At 47.8% G+C, this 20,170-nt stretch overlaps 1 protein-coding gene across 1 annotated transcript in view; it reads right to left on the reverse strand.

Annotated features, from left to right (window-relative positions):
* Positions 1–7,388: 7,388 nt before the first annotated feature.
* Positions 7,389–20,170, reverse strand: part of LOC147667180 (coilin-like) — a 178,520-nt gene continuing 165,738 nt past the window's right edge. Inside the window, exon 7 of the mRNA XM_086948867.1 lies at positions 7,389–7,661. Coding sequence (XP_086804993.1) covers positions 7,539–7,661 — 123 coding nt within the window. The 3' untranslated portion in view covers positions 7,389–7,538. The remainder of the gene's footprint in view (positions 7,662–20,170) is intronic.

Here is a 20,170-nt window from a genome sequence, read left to right on the forward strand (position 1 = left end):
TAACATTACACAGTATAAGTGAAAGTGTACAAACCGATCCTGTTGCCTAAGAACGTTTTGTGCATAAGCCAAACCCGTGCACACAGTGGCAGGCACTTTATCCTTAACGTTCCGTTTTTGGGCATGGGAAATCCAATATTATAGCATTTGAAACACTGGAAGGGCTGAAGCCGTGTCAATAGTACTGCATGCCCCGCTTGAGAAAATGTATAGACACCCACATTAATGCAACGTATATACTGGAAGGGCTGGGACAGTGTCAATTGCACAGCAAGCACACTGGCCCATATCGTTTTTAAACCATTTACTGAAAAGCTAACAGTTTCAAAAGAACGCGTAGATTAAAAGAACGTGTTTTAACACTACACAGAATGAGTGAATGTGTCAAAACAAAAGATCCTGTTGGCTAAGAACGTTTTGTGAGAACCCATATTAATGCAACGTATATAATGGAAGGGCTGGCACAACTGCACGGGATTAGCCAATGCGCCCATACACAGATGATGTTGTAGCACACTGCTACTTGGCCATTTTAAGTTAATAACATTTGCGAAACAGCTAACAATATCGAAAAAACACGTAGATCAAGAGAGTGCGTATAACAATACACCCGATTATTCAGTGCGCCTAAACACAGATCCCCGCTGCTCGTGACCTGCGGATATAGTATAGAAAAATATATCGAGCCACAGTTCAGCAAAACTATTGTCCAGAAAAGTCTCAGTCTGGTTAAAGCAAGCTGAGATTACTCAGCTACATACCTGCACGGAGTACTGCGTCCCGGTAGTCACATTCTCTCGACGGCGTTCAGCGTGAGCGCCATCTTGGTATAGTCTTATATGCTGTTTCACTACAAGCGCCATCTTAAAGTGATAAAAGTTTTAAATAAACTTAATATATTTACTTGTATGGTCAAGATAACGGTTAATAAACTTTACAACAGAAGGTCACTGCCCATATTTAACAAGTATCCCCACTACTGTTTATAACATTCATGTAGTTGCTTCCGAGTCTCGGTGAAACTATTCACTCTAGTTCTTGCATACTCCGAATCATAAAATGTCATTCTGTATATACTAAAAGCGCCATCTTATAGTCTGCAAACTGCGGGCAGAGAGAATGTGCGAAATGTAAAGCACGACACGGCGGGCAGGGGAGGGGCGGAGCGGGGGTGTGGGAGGAGTGCGGGAACAGACGGCGAGGGGAGGAGAGTAGGAGGAGGAGAGTAGGGGAGGCACGGCCTAGCGGCCGTGCAATCAAGAAGTGAGGGGGCGGGAGAGTAGGCAAGGCAGGCGGCTGGGGGCATGTGCACGCGCTTTTAAGCTCAATGCGCATGCGCATTGAGCTTAAAAGTCACGGGCACTGCAAGGAATCGCCACGATTCCTTGCAAGTTGGATAAAGAGTGGATAAGCCACCATAGTCTCGCTTGCTCGATGCGCATGCGCATGCGACAGGCGAGACCTAAAAAAGGGAGACAGGGAGAGAGAAAAGCGCAAAACGAAGTGAGAGACAGATGAAGTGGGAGGAAGGGTAAACGAGAGAAAGATGCGGGGTAGGGGAGAGAGGGAGAGGGGGAATAATTTAACAAGATGGGTAGAAAGAGGGGAAGTGGGGGCGCTGCTAAAGAGAGCGTGATTGATGGGGAGCAAGAGAGAGGTGGGAGAAGGAGGCAGCTCCGAGGCAGAGAAAGTAGTGCGAAGAACATGGCTACGGATAGAGAAACGGTGATGGAGGTGTGGGCGAGAGAAAGGGTTTGGCCCAGGGGCGACAGACTAAGGATGATGCAGAAGACGGCGGAGAGAGAAGGAGAGGGAAAATATAACACAAAAGAAGGAATGGAGAGGGAGTCAGAAAGAGCGAGAGTGGAGGAGAAAGATGTTGGATAGAGAGACAAATAAAGGATGAGAGCGGGATGGTGGAAAGGGAGAGTCAAGTCAAGTCAAGTCATAACATTTATATAGCGCACTACATACCCAGAGGGTTTCAAGGCGCTTAGGAAGGGGAGGAGGATTATTTGTCAAATATCCACGTTTTAAGCTGCTTTCTGAACACTAGGTGATTCTGGGTGAGGCGAAGGTAATCGGGGAGAGAGTTCCATGTTTTGGCAGCCAGGTATGAGAAGGATCTGCCTCCCATGGTGGTCTTGTTGATGCGAGGTACAGTGGCGAAGGCTTGGCTGGAGGAGCGAAGTTGGCGGGAGGGGGTATAAAAGGACAGTCGAGAGTTGAGGCACTCTGGTCCGATGTCGTAGAGTGATTTGTGTGCGTGGGTAAGCAGTCTAAAAGTGATCCTCTTATTGACGGGTAGCCAGTGGAGGTCTTTAAGGTGACCAGAGATGTGTTCGTTGCGTGGGATGTCTAATATGAGCCTGGCTGAGGCGTTTTGGATTCGTTGTAGTTTCTTCTGGAGTTTTGCGGTAGTACCTGCGTAGAGGGTGTTTCCGTAGTCCAGTCGGCTCGTGACCAGAGCGTGGGTGACTGTTTTCCTTGATTCGGAGGGGATCCAGCGAAATGTTTTTCTGAGCATGCGAAGAATGTTAAAGCAGGAAGAGGATACGGCGCTGACTTGTCTGTTCATAGAGAGTGAGGAATCCAGGATGACGCCTAGGTTCCGTGCGTGGTCTGTCGGGATGGGTGCTTTTCCGAGGGCTTCCGGCCACCAAGAGTCGTCCCATGCAGAGGGGGATTTACCTAAGATGAGGACTTCTGTTTTGTCTGAGTTCAGTCTCAGACGGCTTTGTTTCATCCATTCAGCGACTTCTTTCATTCCCTCGTGTAGGTTAGTTTTGGCGGTGCTGGGGTCCTTGGTGAGGGATAGGATCAGTTGAGTGTCATCCGCGTAAGAGATGATGTTGAGGTTGTGTTGGCGGGCGATGGCCGCGAGGGGGCTCATGTATACGTTGAAGAGGGTGGGACTGAGTGAGGATCCTTGTGGTACTCCGCAGATGATTTCAGAGGCCTCGGACTTGAATGGTGGGAGGCGAACTCTCTGGGTTCTTCCGGTGAGGAACGAGGTGATCCATTCCAGTGCCTTTCCTTGGATTCCGATATTTCTGAGGCGTTGTAAAAGGGTGCTGTGGCAGACTGTGTCGAAGGCTGCAGAGAGGTCGAGGAGGATGAGGGCGACTGTGTCTCCATTGTCCAGTAGAGTTCGAATGTCGTCTGTTGCCAGAGGCTGAAATATAAGGAATGAGTGGAAATGGAAAATGAGAGGAAGGTGGGGTGGGGTGAGGCGAAGCTCTGCAGCACACAGACTCCCGAGGGGAAAAGATGCATCAAAGATAAACGGCATCCGCCGAAGAAAACGGAAATGTGAGAAGGATAAAAGGAGAGAGGAATGAGGCCGCGTGCAGCAGCAGCAGATGCCGACGCACCAAGGCGGGCTCGGGCGGCTGCCCCAGCTACAGGAGCGCCTCATAAATGAACAATAAATAACAACAGAGGCGCTGGCAGGGAGACGGCACCGCCGGCTGACAGAGAGGCACTAACACACCTACGCACAGCAATACCGACGTGCAACGCCTCCCAGACACGGCAACACACACCCATAGCCTCGCGTGTCCACAAGAGACACGCCACAAAAGCAGCGTCACGTGCGTAAAAAACTACGCAGCACACGTCAACACACCAGCAGCCTCCCTGGTACAAAGAGAGAGCCACACAACACAGAGATGGGCGCGCCAACACACTGCATAACTGTCAATGGCAAAACGCTCCCCTCACACAGAAATACTTAGCAATGTAGACACCCTACCACACAGCAGTACTGCCATGCGGCGCTACACAACACACAAAGGATGACAGACACACCAACACACTATTTGGTGCACATAGAAACACACAACAAACATACTATCACAGAAACACGTGCTCACAGAGCTACACATGATAGACAATGTCACTCAAACCAAAACTTAGAAATCATCATTAGTACAAAGAGACCTTCACACAACATTCACACAGGCGCACCAACACACAAGATAACTGACACAATGCACACACACAGCATTACTGAGCAACACGAACACACTAACACAACAGTACAGCTATACGGAGCTACATAACCTCATGGGTGCATATAGAGAGCATGACACGGAACACAGCCCTCTGATACATGCACACACAGCGTCACACGCGCACCAGCACAGCTACACCATCACTAGTACAGAGTCACACAAACAACTTTAAAGACACTGACACTCGTACACAAACATGATTGACGTTACACAAAGCACACACTGCATTATAGAGCTTCGTTTCGTTTATTGTTTAACAAATAAAAGCCATAACAACATGCAGGCAAAAAACAATAGAATGCAATAATGACGATAAAATCGCTTGGCTTGACGACAGATTACAAGATTACCTCCAAAAGGCACTGTGTATATGTTTACAGCATTATTGATTAACGCTGACCCACAAGCAAACAGATGTACTGCCACACTGAACTACACAACATGCAAAGCATCAAGGTCTCACCACGTACAGACACACACACCCCGCACACAATCCACAACACAGTGCACTCAGCATAACACGTGCTCAGTGTCTCTGACAACAATCCACTCACAGTGTCAAGGGTACACACACGTGTAGCTACACAGCATCATTGACTCACGCTACTGAGCACACAAAGCGTCACAGTTATGCCAACACACTCACAGAGACACTGGTACAGGCACACACGCAGTCACATGACAAATACAGCGTCGCTGACACGTGCACACGGAGCTGTACCATATTCCTAAACATGTACCCTACATAGACACACACACAACGCAAAGTAACACAGACAAGCCATCATACCTGTGGCGTCACACATAGAACAACCAACACACGGATTGACTGACAGAGAAGACGGAGAGATACACAACACTAAAAGTGCCACTGACAAAGACATACGCCACTGATACAGAACACCGATATACTCGCAACATCGCTGTCAGACAGAGCCACACACTGCTTAATTTGCACATCCAATGAGCGAGAGAGAGAGAACCCAGAAACCTTCACTGATACAGACAAACCCAGATACATCACTGACAAAGAAACGCGTACACGCTCTCCTCACTAATACATAGAACAGTGCAATACACCTACACAAGTGTCACGGACACACCTACAGACAGCATCTCATACACTAGCACATGTCATTGACACACAGCTACACAACATAGTGCAACTGAAACCGATACAACAATATGCTTCCAGCGTAACACACAATAAAAGAACTCGCATGGTATTATACCTGAGCAGTAACACAGGCGCAGCATCCCCGACAAAGACACACAACACAGTACATTACTCACAACCACAGTTACAGAACAGGACACAACAGAACAGCCTCTTTTATACAAACACACCTGCACACTCACTGTATCGCTAACGTGCCACAAACTGCACACAGAGCAGAACAGAGGAAAACAAGCACACTAACACATCCTCGAGTGACACAAGGCACAAAACACCAGCTGCATCTCCGACGGTAAGGCAGTCGCCATTCATACCTCTTCCCTGACAGCAACAGACACACCAAAGTATCACAGACTGCAACACTAACAAAACACACATAGCATTCCTATCATTAACACGCACGCACAGTAACAGACATGCTAGCACACATACATTGCTACGAAGACACAGACTCACACATAGACAGCAACAAGCCAAATGCTTCAAATAAATCAACACCTATTAGGGACGTTGGGTTATATTTTGGGGGGAGGGGGCGGCCAGGCACGGGGTACTTATTGGATCAGCGAAGGTGTAACCTACTGATTTAGTTTTCCGTTCCGACCGCTTACCTCGTTTCCCCGTCGCCAAATGTCTATATCCCACGTCTTCTGCAAGGCACCAGACCCTTCGAGCTCACGGTATGTCTGGACCCCTCCCACCCCCCTAAACAGCACAGGTGTCCCCCTTTCTCTGCCCGTGGCTCGACTGTAGCGAGACGACTGCAGGGGCGAGGGCTGCACAGGACTAGGAAATTGAAAAGCACGCTGTCGGCAACCACGAGAAAAGTGCCAAATGATTACATGGGGAGACCCTTTCCTTATCTCTGAAATGCTGGCTACACTGTAAGATTCAGGGAAAGACATCTCGAGGCTGAGAGGGGGAGGTACCTCCTCCGAGCGGCGGAGGATGGAGGAAGGCAGCTCGCCGTGAAGCCCAGAGCCCCGGACCGCCATCCGCCGATACAGCAGCGGCCGCACTGTTCCAGCACTGGGGGCCCACACAGGCTGAACTGTGCACCCCGCTCCTTGCCTGCAGCACCCCAACATTCCATTACCACGTTTTTGGGGAGCGGACCTGTAAGATTCAGGGAAAGACATCTCGAGGCTGAGAGGGGGAGGTACCTCCTCCGAGCGGAGGATGGAGGAAGGCAGCTCGCCGTGAAGCCCAGAGCCCCGGACCGCCATCGGCCGATACTGCAGCAGCCGCACTGTTCCAGCACTGGGGGCCCACACAGGCTGAACTGTGCACCCCGCTCCTTGCCTGCAGCACCCCAACATTCCATTACCACGTTTTTGGGGAGCGGACTTGCGTGCAAGCCTGTAGGTGCTCGGAGACACAGCTGCAAAATGGCGGCTGGAAGCTTCTAAATTTTTCGGAATTGGGGGCGTGGTTTTGTGGTTCTGAGTGACAGACAACGTCACTGTCTAAAGAACGCAAAAAATCACGCCCCCAAATCCGAAAAAGACGGGGCTTCTTTGGAGGGATGGCTCTCTCCTCCAATGGCTGGCCTCTGTTTAGGAAGCCAGCCAATGGTGGACAGACAGAGCAGGGAGGCGGGTTCTGAAGTCCTACTAAGTAACATTCATTCTCGGACTTCCGGTCTACCGACCGGATATTACCGAGACCTAAAAAGTTTTAAAAAAAGGGGATGGAGGTGCACAGAGCAAGTCGAGTTGGATGGAGTTGGAGTTCGCGGGACCAACTGAGAGTGTGAAAGTTACATATTTTAGATACAAACTACTTTTTACATACTTCACATCCACAATATGCTGTGGACTGATACCAAGGCAGATGTTTCACGCTGTCAGCCCACGGGTAAACCCAGCTGAACCACAGTAGCCAATGGTTGGTACGCGCTGTCCAAAAGCCCTTTAGTCTGTAGATGTGTGTGTGTTTTGCGTGTCGGTATGAGAACTCACCAGACAGCTTAAGCGGCCTCTAGGCGAGACCTAAATATGTGCAGAAAAACAAATTTCAAGATAACCCTCTTCAAGACGCACCTGCCCTATCGCTCAACACAGTGACAAACGGGAAACACTTCTGCGTGGGCAATCCATCATAGAAAGTGAAATGTTTACAGGAAAGGTTTGTGGGGCTTATTAGAAAATATACACAACCGGACAGCAAACAAAATATAGGCGCATACACACAAATAAGACTATGAACAACTTTTTTATTTTTATTTAAAATTTATAAAATATACATGATAAGCTACGCAGTTCACTGAAAAACTGAACGAGGATCGGGGAAAGTAGAAAACATGTTGACTTATGTACACCAGACAATTGAAGCAGTCCATCAAATTACACTTTTTGCTGCGGCAACACCACAGGGCCACCATTTGACTGGTTCTTAGCGGCTTCTGAAACAGGCAATGTTTCCACTATTAGCCTGGGCTCAATCAGCGAAGACCAGCTCTTGGTTATCTAAAGACAAATAAAGGTGCAGTTATATATACGTCTCGTACCCACTCTCTGCCATACATTAGTTTAACATTTACATTTCAGGCAGATTCTAGTACGCTGGAGTAGCTAACGTAGATATATGACCCCGGACAGAAAAGTGTTATGCGAGCGCCTGAAGACCAACGGAGGACAAAGGACCTTATATACTGCTTTAACACTGTGCCTTACATTATTCCTCATCCCACACATATAGTACAAGGGAAGGAAAATCAGTCTCCCATATTCCCACAAGTATCTTTCTCTTCATTTTGTTTGCAGGACAATTATAGTGGTTGGTAGGTAGAATGTCATGTTAGCCCATCCGGTTATCATCTTAAAATGCTACTCTAGACTGTGTGCGTTAAAGAAATATAAATATATTCTGTCCATCCCTGGACTCTTTATCACAATATTCAACCTAAAGGAGACCATGGACTGTTTCCCTCAATCCAACAGCCCTATGAAACTTGTGCTGTGAAAAAAATCACTTGCAAAAGTAACACATAATGTTGCTTCCAAAACTATTTGTTTGTTTCCACTACTTCTTAGTCAATAACAAGTCGAAGTATACTTTATTTTTAAAAGGATCATGTTATTGCCATTTATGTATAGAGCCATCAGCTATTAGTTGGCACTAGCGCTATATTACCTAGGCACCCTTTTGAACTGTTCTGAAAGTACCCAGAATGTTGTTGTGTTTATGTTGTTATGTAGGTGCATTTGTGTGGATTCAAAGAGGGTTTGTTTAATTTGAAGTTTTGCAGTAGTTTGTGTAGATTGGTTGAATGACGGAACCACACAGGCAATTATATCGCATGCCTTAACAACGTGGTCTTTACCACAGCTGCGTCTTTACCACGCGGGCCTTTACCATGCATGCCTTTACAACGAGCTTCGTTGTAAAGGCATGATTGGTAAAGGCATATGCATGGTAAAGGTTACACCACAGCCTCCCGTCCTGAGCCCTAAAACCTAGCCCCAGCCTTGAAAACGACCCCGACCCCAGCCCTAAAAACAACCCAGCCTTCGCCCTGAGCCCCAAAACTGTCTCCAAGCCCTGAAAACTACTGCGACTCAGTCCTGAAAACAGAAAACTACTCACCAAGCCATGTCCTGTTCCTCACAATCTCATCTGGGCAGGAAGTTCCTCCAAGTCCTCAACACCTCCCACCCGCTGCCCATTCGCTCTGAATCTAGAGCACGGTTTGCGTTTACCATGCATATGCCTTTAACGCCTTTACACCTAAAATTGTTGTAAAGGCATGCATGGTAGAGCAATATGCGTGGTAAAGGCATATGAGTGGTAAAGGCACGAGCAGTAACCCGTGCGTTGTAACGGCACGCGTGGTTCAGACAGCGTGGTTAAGGACGCTTCCGGTGTAGCTTAATACTGAAGTAAACTAGATGACCTAGGTAAATATTTGTGTAGTACCGCAAGTGCATGCACAGGACTGCAAAATAACAGTGCAATGTTTTCTTTGGGCTGAGTTGCACATATGCATCTGGACGGTGGCAACAACCTGCTCCATGGCCTCCCACACTCTATATTAGCCAGAAGTCCACTGGCTACTCTCGCAGACCCACACTACTCTTCACTGTATCATTTACAAAGTCACCGCCCCAACATATCGGACTCAGAAGGTCACTATCTCCGGAGGCTCTGGACACAAATGCAACTGAAAACATAAAACTGTTGCAAAGAAGTGCAAAACATAAGAAAAATATTTTACATCTATGCACCCAGGATCAAAAACAAGACAAGATCCCTATATCCCTCAGGACTGCCCCTATTTAAGAAAGAGCTGGACACACCTCTTTAAAAAACAGGCAGGAACAGAACATTCAGCTACAAGACACCAGTTACCTCACCAATCAGTTTGTGACCGTACCTTTTCCTTTGAGACTGCAAAGTGATTCACTGCCTTTTGCTAGCTTAGTGCTATACATACAAATACTACATTAATACATGATGTTCTCTATATAGGCATAATAATTCAAGTGAGCAGCTGTGATGTTATATGCATTCGCTTATTCAATTTAACAGGGTTTGAGCTTTTCTTCCCCTCGAGGGAAAGGCAACTAGAGAAGTTTTTTAAGGATTCTATACCACTGTATAGAAATAACTATAAAAAATGTCCTTCTTTGTTTAGGCTCATCTGATCATCATCTGATGCATATTCTTTTTTTTTGAAAACCTTTATTTAACATTTTCAATCAAATACAGACAAGGGCCTACAACCCCCAGGGCTGGCCGCTAAGCATTTTAGTACGTTATTACCAGCCAACTTCAAACCCGCCTCCCTGGGGAGCATAGGATCTCCATTCACAAAGCGCATCGGTTGCAAAGGTAGTTCAATTTAGACACAGGATAGGAGGTTTTCATTTTAAAATAATAAGTCGAAAGAGTCAGGTGTCGCACAGTGTCTCGGATCACAAAGGGGGGGCGAGCAAAGAAACAACGTGTCCAAAATAAACTCGCTATAAAATAAGTCAACGGAGTTAAGACATATGACATCAGGATAAACTAGCACATTATTATTTGTCTACTCCATCATTATTGTCCGCCCCAGAGCACCAAAACCTCAGAAAAGTCAAGGTACAGGTATAGAAACAAGGATGTAAGAAAGCCGAACCCACTACACTAACCCGGAAAAGGAAAAAGAGGAAAGGACAAGGGAAGAGAAGGAAGAAAAGAGGCCATAGAACAAAAATAGAAACGAACACCCATCCCCACACCCCCCCACCCTGCACCCCTGCTGATGACTACGGCCACCCCCCTCGCAGCGTGCCTGTCGCCCAGTAATCAGAACCCGAAATATAGAAGAAGGGAAAGAAAGAAAAGGCAAAGAACCCCACTCGGTGAGGGAAATCGGAGGAGGGCATATTTCTACGGACTCCCGGTCTCCTTCCCCCGTCGTAGCCAGCCCCGCCCCGGACTCCGTTAAGTCAAGAAAACAATCCTGTTAAACCTAGTGCCACAATGAGAGACCCAGATAACAATCTCAACCCTCGCCGCGTCGATCAAATTCACTAAAGTCGTCAATTAAAGAAAGCGCTTTCCACAAATTACTGCAAGAGTCTACAGAACAGGAGTAAACAGATGAGAAAAGAACGGCAGTTCTCAATGTAGATGGTTTGTGCCAATGTTGCCCCTCCCTGTCTCCGAAGCCAAGCTTTACCCCATCCGCCATCTTGAAAGACCAACAGGGGAGGGGAGTCGACACGGTCCGGAACAGCAAAAGATAAAAAGTAGAAAGTTCCAGAATGGGGACGACATGTAAATGTTCCAAGGGATACTCAATCGGGGGTTCCAACGGCTCCATTGGGTGATCGGGCACAGTACAGTCAGGTAGATCCAATACAATAGGGGCAAACCCTGCTTCCAGCGCCGGGTCAAAATACGTCTCCGAAACATCTATGGAAATGCAGGCTGGCTGCTGGGGCGCGGGTGTCAAGTCAGGATCTGCTCTCAGGCCTGTGAGGCCATCCGTCGCAGACAACAAACTGCAAGTCTGGATTTCAATGGTCCCCTTAAGTGCCATGAGTGCCTCCAGCACCGTTCGCAGTGACGGGCCAGTTTGAGCCTGCTCCGCTAGATGCCTTTCTTCCTCCAACATGGTGGTCCCCACGGAGAGGCGCCTTCTCCGGGGCAAAATTAGGCGGAGCAGGAGTAAGCCATGAGGAACTGACGGTAAGCAAGCAGTAATACGCAGCGAGGCACCGACCCGGGGGGATCGACGATGCGAATGCCGAATCCCCGGTCAGGGACCCCCGCGACAGCACCGTGCGTCACTCGTCACCTCACCTACTGTAGGGAACCAGGCAGCTGGTGGTAGCAGACCAATCAAAAAGTCCGAGTGTTCCAGAGAGCGGACCCGACCACATTCAGCAGTCCGTTGTTGTTCAAATCGGACCCGGCAGAGCCCGCACTCGAGACCACGGCGTCCCTGCTGGGTTAGGCCTCAAGCGACCATCGACGTAACTCTGCTCCACAACGGCGGAGAAACTCCGGGATTGCACCACTGGAGAGCAGATCGGATCACACACACGGATCCGGTGCAGGTAACCAGGATAAGCGACAGGATAATAGATCGAAGGACGGAGGTCAGCGGAGCCGGGAGACTATGCGGCCATCTTGGTTGGTGTCGTAGCTCCTCCCCCCTGATGCATATTCTTAAGATTTAAATAAAAAACTAAATTTTGTTTCTAGTTCAAACGGATCAAAAGTTACTAAACCCCTGCCAACGACATTCGTGCCCAGCAGAAGGCTTTTCACAAAGGTTAACTGGTCAGCTTTCATTTGGTTATTTCTGTATTTGGTTGTTGAACTGATACTGTCTGGGCAAAGATTTCACTTCATTAGTATTACAATGAATGAATACTATCAAAGAATGTGCAGCACTATGCCGCCTAATTTCCCTTTTCTTGTCCCATTATTTATTCAACCCTGCTGCATAATTTGGTGCTTCTCTGCCACATAATTCCAGTGGGCCGGAGTAAAGTAAAATTTGCAGACTAGTGGTTGCTCAACATTCTTCTAGTTTTATGAAATTCTCAAGTACTCTAATTTTACAAACTTCTCACAATATAACACAAGTGTTTGTATTCTTGGATGATATGATTACATTCATACTTTACATATTATATACAACACTCAAAAGACAAATAAATTCGAGCAAATTGCTGTTAGAGACCTATCACCCAGCGTCCAAGAGAAATCATTTACGCGATTGTGCTGTTAAAAAGTGCTTCACTGCAGTAAGTGCATTAATTACTAACAAGTTCATAGTTCAGTCCCTATTTTCAGGAAGATATAATGCTATGATTGTTAGGCATTTTTCCTGCACATAGGTGTACCCTTCCAGAGTAGGGTCATTGTGTGTGTGGGCGGGGGGAGGAGGCAGAGGCTTGGGGGAGAGAAGGAGTCTGTATAGAAGTTGAAAATACACTTTTGACTTGACATTTTTAGGCCAAGCCTAGGCAGCGCATGCGCTGTCTGCGAGACCTGTTGTAAGCAGCAGAACAAGTGTAATCCCGCCTGCTGCTTGCCATTGGTTAACTCCTGTGCTACTCTTATTGCCTGGCTCCTTATTGGTTGGTGCTCTGATACATCACTTCCGTTTAGATCGGAAGGAGCACAGACCAACTACAATTTTATTACGCCCCAAGTGTTTATATGTAGTGTTAAGGGACTACTTGTTTTATTGCGTCTCAGCACAGCGCAAAGCACTGCGCCTGGTTTCATGTTTTGTTTTATTCTCTGTACACATAAGTTAAATTGCAAGGGCACAGCGCTTTATATTTTAGCATGGCACCCACTTTCATCATTATGTTATAATCAATGTGCACAAGCGCAGTGCTTTACGTTTTAGCACGGCGCCGGCTTTTACATTTTTATCCAGTGCCAGCTTTTATATTTTTATCCGTTTGGAAACTTCAAACTAAACAGCCATATGGGATGAATTGTGGAGAAGAATTAATGGTACATTTAGGAAAATGAATCATGATTACTCAAAATTCTTATCATTTCCAACTGTTTTTTGCTTTCTCATTCACACTTTGGATTCTCTTCTGTATGCCACGTTGTTTAATGTCATGAGATATTTAATGGAGACAGAGGCCTCTGTACTCTGGTAGAATTGATGTTGCCAAAGCAAGATTATGGATATTGTTGATGTTATTTGGACATGCCTAAGAAAAATATATAATATGTTAATTGAAATTTCGGGCCGAAATCGCAAGGCGCAAGTTAATGGAGCTGGTGATATGCCGATCTACGGCTTTATAGTGAGATTACACCAGCCTAAGCGGCTTCCATGCCGATACACGGCAAGAGTGGTTACAGCAGTAATATACTGCAGTGGAATTGCATGATTTCATGCTTTCTAAGATGGCCGCCACATTCGCATAGGCGCATATGCGATTTCGATACCGGTTTTGTAATGCTGAGAGGCGTGTCGCAATGATGTATTTAAGTAGCCGCTTGACGGCGTTCTGAGTAAACACTGATGAAGGACTCACGTCCGAAACGAGTCTGTGTACGGCTAATGGCGAAATAAAGAAATACTTGCCTGTACCCCGGGAGTGCTGAGCTTTGTTTCACAGTGAGAGAAATGGAGTATGAGCCAAAAATTTTAAACGCATGTACCGTCGCGTCTGAAGCACCCGCTCATGAGAGACCCGTGATTTATGGTACAACAGGAGCGCTGATATATATATATATATATATATATATATATAGAGAGAGAGAGAGAGAGAGAGGAGAGAAGATAGGTAGCAATACAGGAGCTAAACAGCTCAGGGACTTGCTGTTCTATTTTAAGTTGGTCAAAAGAGTGCGTTCAAATAAAGAAATAAATAAATCTTCTGTGCCTCGTAGGACATGCGTATGTGGCTGAGGGTGGGATCTCCTAGAAAACCAATGAAAGTCGAGAAATCGGGCAGGGCGGACTGCCCGGGTCATGTAGGACTGGATGGTTGTAGACTCCTCCCATCCTTACATTTTCACCAATGGTCTTTCTTCCAACTTTGGCTTTGCTTTTGACTTCTCCTAAAAATCTGTAGCTCGAAGACATCCTTCACTCATGTGACGTATAGTTCTATTCCTGTGCCTGTAGAGCGTCACTTGCTCGCGCAATACCAGTGAGCGCTCTAAACTTTGTTGTCATGCCTGCTCCCATCCTTTTTGCTCTGGACTCGCTGTGGAACACATTCATTAGACTGTCGGTAAGAGGATCATGTGCACTTGTCAGTCTTCCAGTTTACTGCTGCCTGCAGAAACAGGTGCTCGCCTCTTTTCCCCTAAAAGACTGCAGCACGGAGTGCGACAAGATAACATTGAACAGTGCTATCACTTTCTGCTGCTAAGGTCCTGGTGTCTGCTTAGCTTCCTGTAATTCTGGGCAATTAAGTTGATCTCTTTCTCTTAAAAAAAAATGAATGTGAGCTTTCTGCACATGTAAAGTGTTAAATGCCTTCCGGTCGAGTTTACGCTGCTTAAAACTCTTAAAACAATAACATGCCCTGCCTCAGTGAATTGGGCAGCATAGCTGATTGGAGTAAATGTGTATATATGTGTGTACACGTGTTTTAGATAGTGTATGTGTGTAAGACTGCATCTCGAATTTGCGTGAATATAACTGTCAGAAACAAATAAAACATGAGCCTACCCCGCCTCACTGAATTGGACGGCATGACTGATTGGTGCTGATCTGTATATGTGTGGGCACTGTTTCTGCATCTCAGTGTGTGCGTTTGTGTCTCAGATGGAGGAGTTGGGCTGACTGACTGGGGAAAAAGGCTTCTGGCAGGACGCAGCCTTTTTCATATTACTAAGGCTTGGCTATATTAATAATGTGCAACTTGACCATTGTACCAATACATATTTACCAGGACGTTTATTAGTGCAATTGATAACAAGCATCTGCAATGCAATAGGTCTCTCATTTACACGAGTTTGAGCTATTGGCATTGTAAATAAGAATGCCTTTTATTTAAGTTTTGTTTTTTTAAACGTAAATAAAAGGCATTGTCATTGACAATGCCAGTTGCTAAAACTATCGCTAATGTGAGTCCTGCTGCATTCCAAATGCTTGTTTTTCTTACAACTAAATTGCTTAGTTTTGTTGTTAATTTACTCCTTTATGTGCCGTCGAAGCATTTCAACCTTACGGACTGCTGATTAAGTGGCAGCTCGTTCTCAGTACTAGGACAGCTGTGTGGCCATATCTGCCAGGCTGATGTCAAATGGATAATCTGGAGATGTTGGCACTTGGTAAAAAGAGTAGAATGTCCCTGGGAAAAAAAAATCTATGAACCTTTAAGAAACACAAGATCTTGAGAGAAGAATTAATAAGAGGCATTTAACAAAGAAACTAGTATGACTTCAGAATGTGCAACACTCCACATGGCAGCAGTGATGTTGCAAATGCTACTTACCAGTATGCATCTGCTCTTGGCATGTAGGGCTGCTGACATTCATATCTGTGCATAGTCCGCCACCTAGTCTTGGGTCCGGATGATTGCACATTGTTGTCCTGGAAGAGTCTTCGAAGTATCACGAGATAGGTGGCTCCTCCCCTGGACTACAGTGCGCATGGGCATCGCCTCCATCCCCAGATTGTTTTTAGCCATTGGCAGAGATGGAGTGAAGAAGTGAGTGATGACCATGCTATGAGCATATGTGTGTATATGAATACATACTGCAGCTGCTACAGGCGCCGGGGAGGAGGGCGGGCGATATGAATGTCAGCAGCCCTACATGCCAAGAACAGATGCATACTGGTAAGTAGCATTTGCAGTTCGAGGCATGTGGGCTGCTGAATTCATATCTGTGCATAGAATACATAGCAGTCCCTCCATTAGCGGCGGCCGCCCGTGCCAGCTGCAGCAGTCTGAAAAAGCGTTTTTAGAACAGCCTGACCAACAGCTGCCTGCTGTTTGGAATGCACGTCTACACAGTAGTGCTTAGTGAAAGTATGTGTGGTAGACCATGTGGCTGCTCTACAGATGTCTTCTAAGGGAATGTTACCTAAGAAAGCCATAGAGGCCCCCAACTTCCTAGTGGAGTGGGCCCTCGGTGGGATAGTGAGAGTGCGCTTAGCTTTAGCGTAACAGATCTGAATGCACTTTACTATCCATCTAGCAATCCCCGCTTTGGAGATTGCATTTCCCTTGTGTTGTGTGGCAAAAGCAACAAAAAGTTGTTTGGTTTTGCGGAAATCTTTTGTCCTGTCCACATAGTACATCAAGGCCCTTTTCACATCAAGAGTGTGGAGCATACGCTCCGCCAGCGTCTCTGGGTTTTGGAAAAACACCGGCAATTCAATTGTTTGGTTCATGTGGAACTGTGAGACCACTTTGGGTAAGAATTTAGGGTTAGTGCGGAGCACCACCCTGTTAGCATGTACTTGGAAGAAAGGTTCTTGGATGGTGAGCGCCTGCAGCTCGCTAACCCTCCGTAGCGATGTAATTGCTACTAAGAACGCAACCTTCCAAGTTAAAAACTGCAGCTCACAAGAGTGTAGTGGCTCAAAGGGAGGACCCATCAGCCTTGTAAGAACCACATTGAGGTTCCATTCCGGGGCTGGTGGAGTCCTTGGTGGAATGACTCTCTTGAGTCCTTCCAGAAAAGCCTTGATAGCAGGGACCTTAAAGAGTGACAGGTGCTGCCTATTCTGGAGGTATGCTGCCATAGCCGACAGGTGAATGCGGATGGAAGAGTAAGCTAGATTACAACGATACAGGTGAAAGAGGTAACATATGATGTTTTGAATGGAGGCGTCTAGCGGGTCAATGCTGTGCTCCACGCAGTAGACGACAAACCTCTTCCATTTAGCCGCATAACAAGCTCTAGTAGTGGGCTTCCTTGCCTCCCGAATGATGTCCATGCAATCGGGCGGAAGATTGAGGTAGCCAAACTCTAGGACTTCAGGAGCCAGATCGCCAGGTTGAGCTGTTGCGGATCTGGGTGCTGAATGTCGCCATGGCTCTGCGTCAGAAGGCTGGGAGTGAGATGAAGCCTTTGATGCGGTACCACGGAGAGTTCCAGAAACGTGGTGTACCATGGTTGGCGAGCCCACGTTGGAGCAACCAGGATGAGCGTCATCGAGTGCTGCCTGAGCTTGCGTGCCACCAGCGGTATCAGAGGTGCTGGGGGAAAAGCGTACGCAAATCTGCCTGACCAGTTCATCCACATCGCATTGCCCTGTGATTGGGGGTGTGGGAATCTGGCGGCGAAGCTTTGGCATTTTGCGTTCTCCTTTGTGGCGAACAGGTCTATCTCTGGATGACCCCACCTTTGGAAGTACGGTTGGAGTACTGATGGATGTATCTCCCACTCGTGCATCTGATGGCTGTGCCTGCTGAGCAGATCCGCCATTTGATTGTCCTTGCCCGGGAGATGTTTTGCCATGAGGAAGATGTTCCTCTGAATGGCCCACTTCCACATGCTCTGAGCCAGATGAGACAGCTGTGGAGAGTGTGTACCCCCCTGCTTCTGGATGTAGTACATGGCCGTCATGTTGTCCGTCCGGATCAACACAACCTTGTTGCACAGATGTACTTTGAATGCCTTTAAGGCCATGAAGATTGCCATCAGTTCCAACACATTGATGTGCATCTTCCTTTGCTGAAGTGTCCATAGTCCCTGCACAGTGTAGTGGAGTACATGCGCTCCCCATCCCTGGAGAGAGGCGTCCGTCGTCAGGATGATCTGTGGGACAGGCTCTTGGAATGGTCGGCCCTTGCAAAGGTTTTGTGGATTCCACCAATGCAGAGAGTTGTATGCCCGACCGCTCACCAACACTAGGTCTGTCAGTTGCCCATGAGCCTGAGTCCACTGACGTGCTAGGCACTCCTGAAGCGGACGCATGTGTAGTCTCGCGTGCGGGACAATGGAGATGCAGGAGGCCATCATGCCTATCAACTGCATGAACACTTTCGCTGGAAGCGAGTGTTGGGGTCTGAATCGTTGGATCAGTGCCTGGATACTGGCGATTCTCACTGAACTCGGCTGTGCAGTGGCTGCCAGAGTGTCGATTGTCGCGCCCAGATACTGTCGCACGTGGGCGGGCTGGAGATGGGACTTTGGGTAGTTCAGAGAGAATCCCAGATCGTGCAGGAGGTGAATGGTGCGTGACACGTGGTCTACGCACTGGTGTTCCGTCTTTGCCTGAATAAGCCAGTCGTCTAGGTATGGAAAGACATGGACGTGCTGGCGACGGAGATGCGCCGCCACAGTCGCTAGGCATTTCGTAAATACTCTCGGTGCCGTGGTGACCCCGAACGGCAGGACTCTGAACTGGTAATGCTGGTTTAAGATCGTGAATCTGAGATACTTTCTGTGGGAAGGATGCAGGGGAATATGAAAATAGGCATCCTTTAGATCCAGCGTTGCTAGGAAGTCCCCTGCTGAAGCAGGGGAAGCACCTGCTGCAGTGTGAGCATATGGAAGTGCTCCGAGTTGATGTACCAGTTCAGGGGCCTGAGGTCCAGGATCGGCCTGAGTGATCCGTCCTTTTTGGGGATCAGAAAATACAGGGAGTAAACCCCTGTTCCCCGTTCTTGCAATGGAACGAGCTCTATCGCCCCTTTTTGCAGCATGACCAGTACTTCTTGCTGCAACAAGGTCAAGTGCTCGTCGGACATAGCACGGTTTCTTGGCGGAATGTCCGGTGGAATGGACGTAAGTTCTAGACAGTAGCCGTACTGGATAAGAGACCTCACCCACCTGTCCGTGGTGATGGATCTCCACGCCGGCAGGAACTGCTGGAGTCTCCCCCCGACAGGTGTTGTGTGATCGGGGGGAAGTGACAAGACGTCACTGCTTGTTGGAGGCGGTGGACCTGGAGGCATTGTTTCCACGTCCCCTGCCTTTGATATTATTGCCTCTGTAGCCACCCCTGCCCTTGTTGTTGTTATACGAGGACTGGGTGTTACCCTTGTAGTATTGCGTGGACTGGGAAGCCTGGCCCCTCGAGGTGCCTCTTGAATTGGAGCGCCGAAAGGAATGACCCCGAAACTGCTGGCTTTGTAAGGCCCCCATAGACTTAGCAGTTTCGGTATCTTTTTTCATCTTTTCTAGGGAGGCATCCACCTCAGGGCCGAACAGATGGTCAGGATTCACTGTTTGACCCAGTATTGTTGTTTGTATGTCGGGTTTGAACCCCGAAATCCGAAGCCAGGCATGGCGTCTAAGTAACACGCTTGTATTGATAGCCCTGGAGGCAGTGTCTGCCACGTCTAAGGCACATTTAATGGATGCATTTGTAATGAGTTTACCCTCCTGAATGAGCATCTCCCCCGCCTCCTTGTATTGGTCAGGCAAGTGTTGCAGGATGGCCTCTAATGTGTCATAATGGGCTCTATCATAACGTGCAAGCAGTGCTTGAGTGTTAGAGATCCTCCAGATGTTCGCTGCCTGTGCAGCAATGCGTTTGCCTGATGCCTCAAAGACCTTGGACTCTTTGTCCGGGGGAGGAGCATCACCAGTAGTCTGTGAATTCGCCCTCTTTCGAGCGTTGGACACCACCAGGGAGTCCAATGGTAAGTGTCCCTTAATATAAGTGGGATCCGAGGGCGCCGCTTTATATTTTCTGTCGATGCAAGGATTGACCACCCGCGCCCGGGTGGGCTCCTTGAATACCTCCTGGGCATGCTTCAGCACCCCTTTAAGCATCGGTAGAGTCTTGACTTGTTTTTCGGCTACTGAGAAGGTGTCGACTAAGAAGTCCGCATCCACGGGGTCCGAGTGCAGTTCGACGTCGTGGTTCGCTGCAGCCCTCTCTATTAGGGCATTGAAGGCCGCCGAGTCCTCTGTCGGGGACGTCTTTGCGGCGAAAAGTTGAGTGTCCTGACCCGACTGCGGGTCGTCAGCGTCGCCTCCCGCTGTCCAGGGCACCTGCTCCTCGTCCGGATCCGAGTACGCAGGGTAGGTGTACTCGTCCTCGTCCTCGTCCACATAAGGCGCGGGGGAATGGACCGGCGAGTGT

The sequence above is a fragment of the Lissotriton vulgaris genome, unplaced genomic scaffold (genome assembly GCF_964263255.1).
Source record: "Lissotriton vulgaris unplaced genomic scaffold, aLisVul1.2 SCAFFOLD_1428, whole genome shotgun sequence".
Classification (NCBI taxonomy): domain Eukaryota; kingdom Metazoa; phylum Chordata; class Amphibia; order Caudata; family Salamandridae; genus Lissotriton; species Lissotriton vulgaris.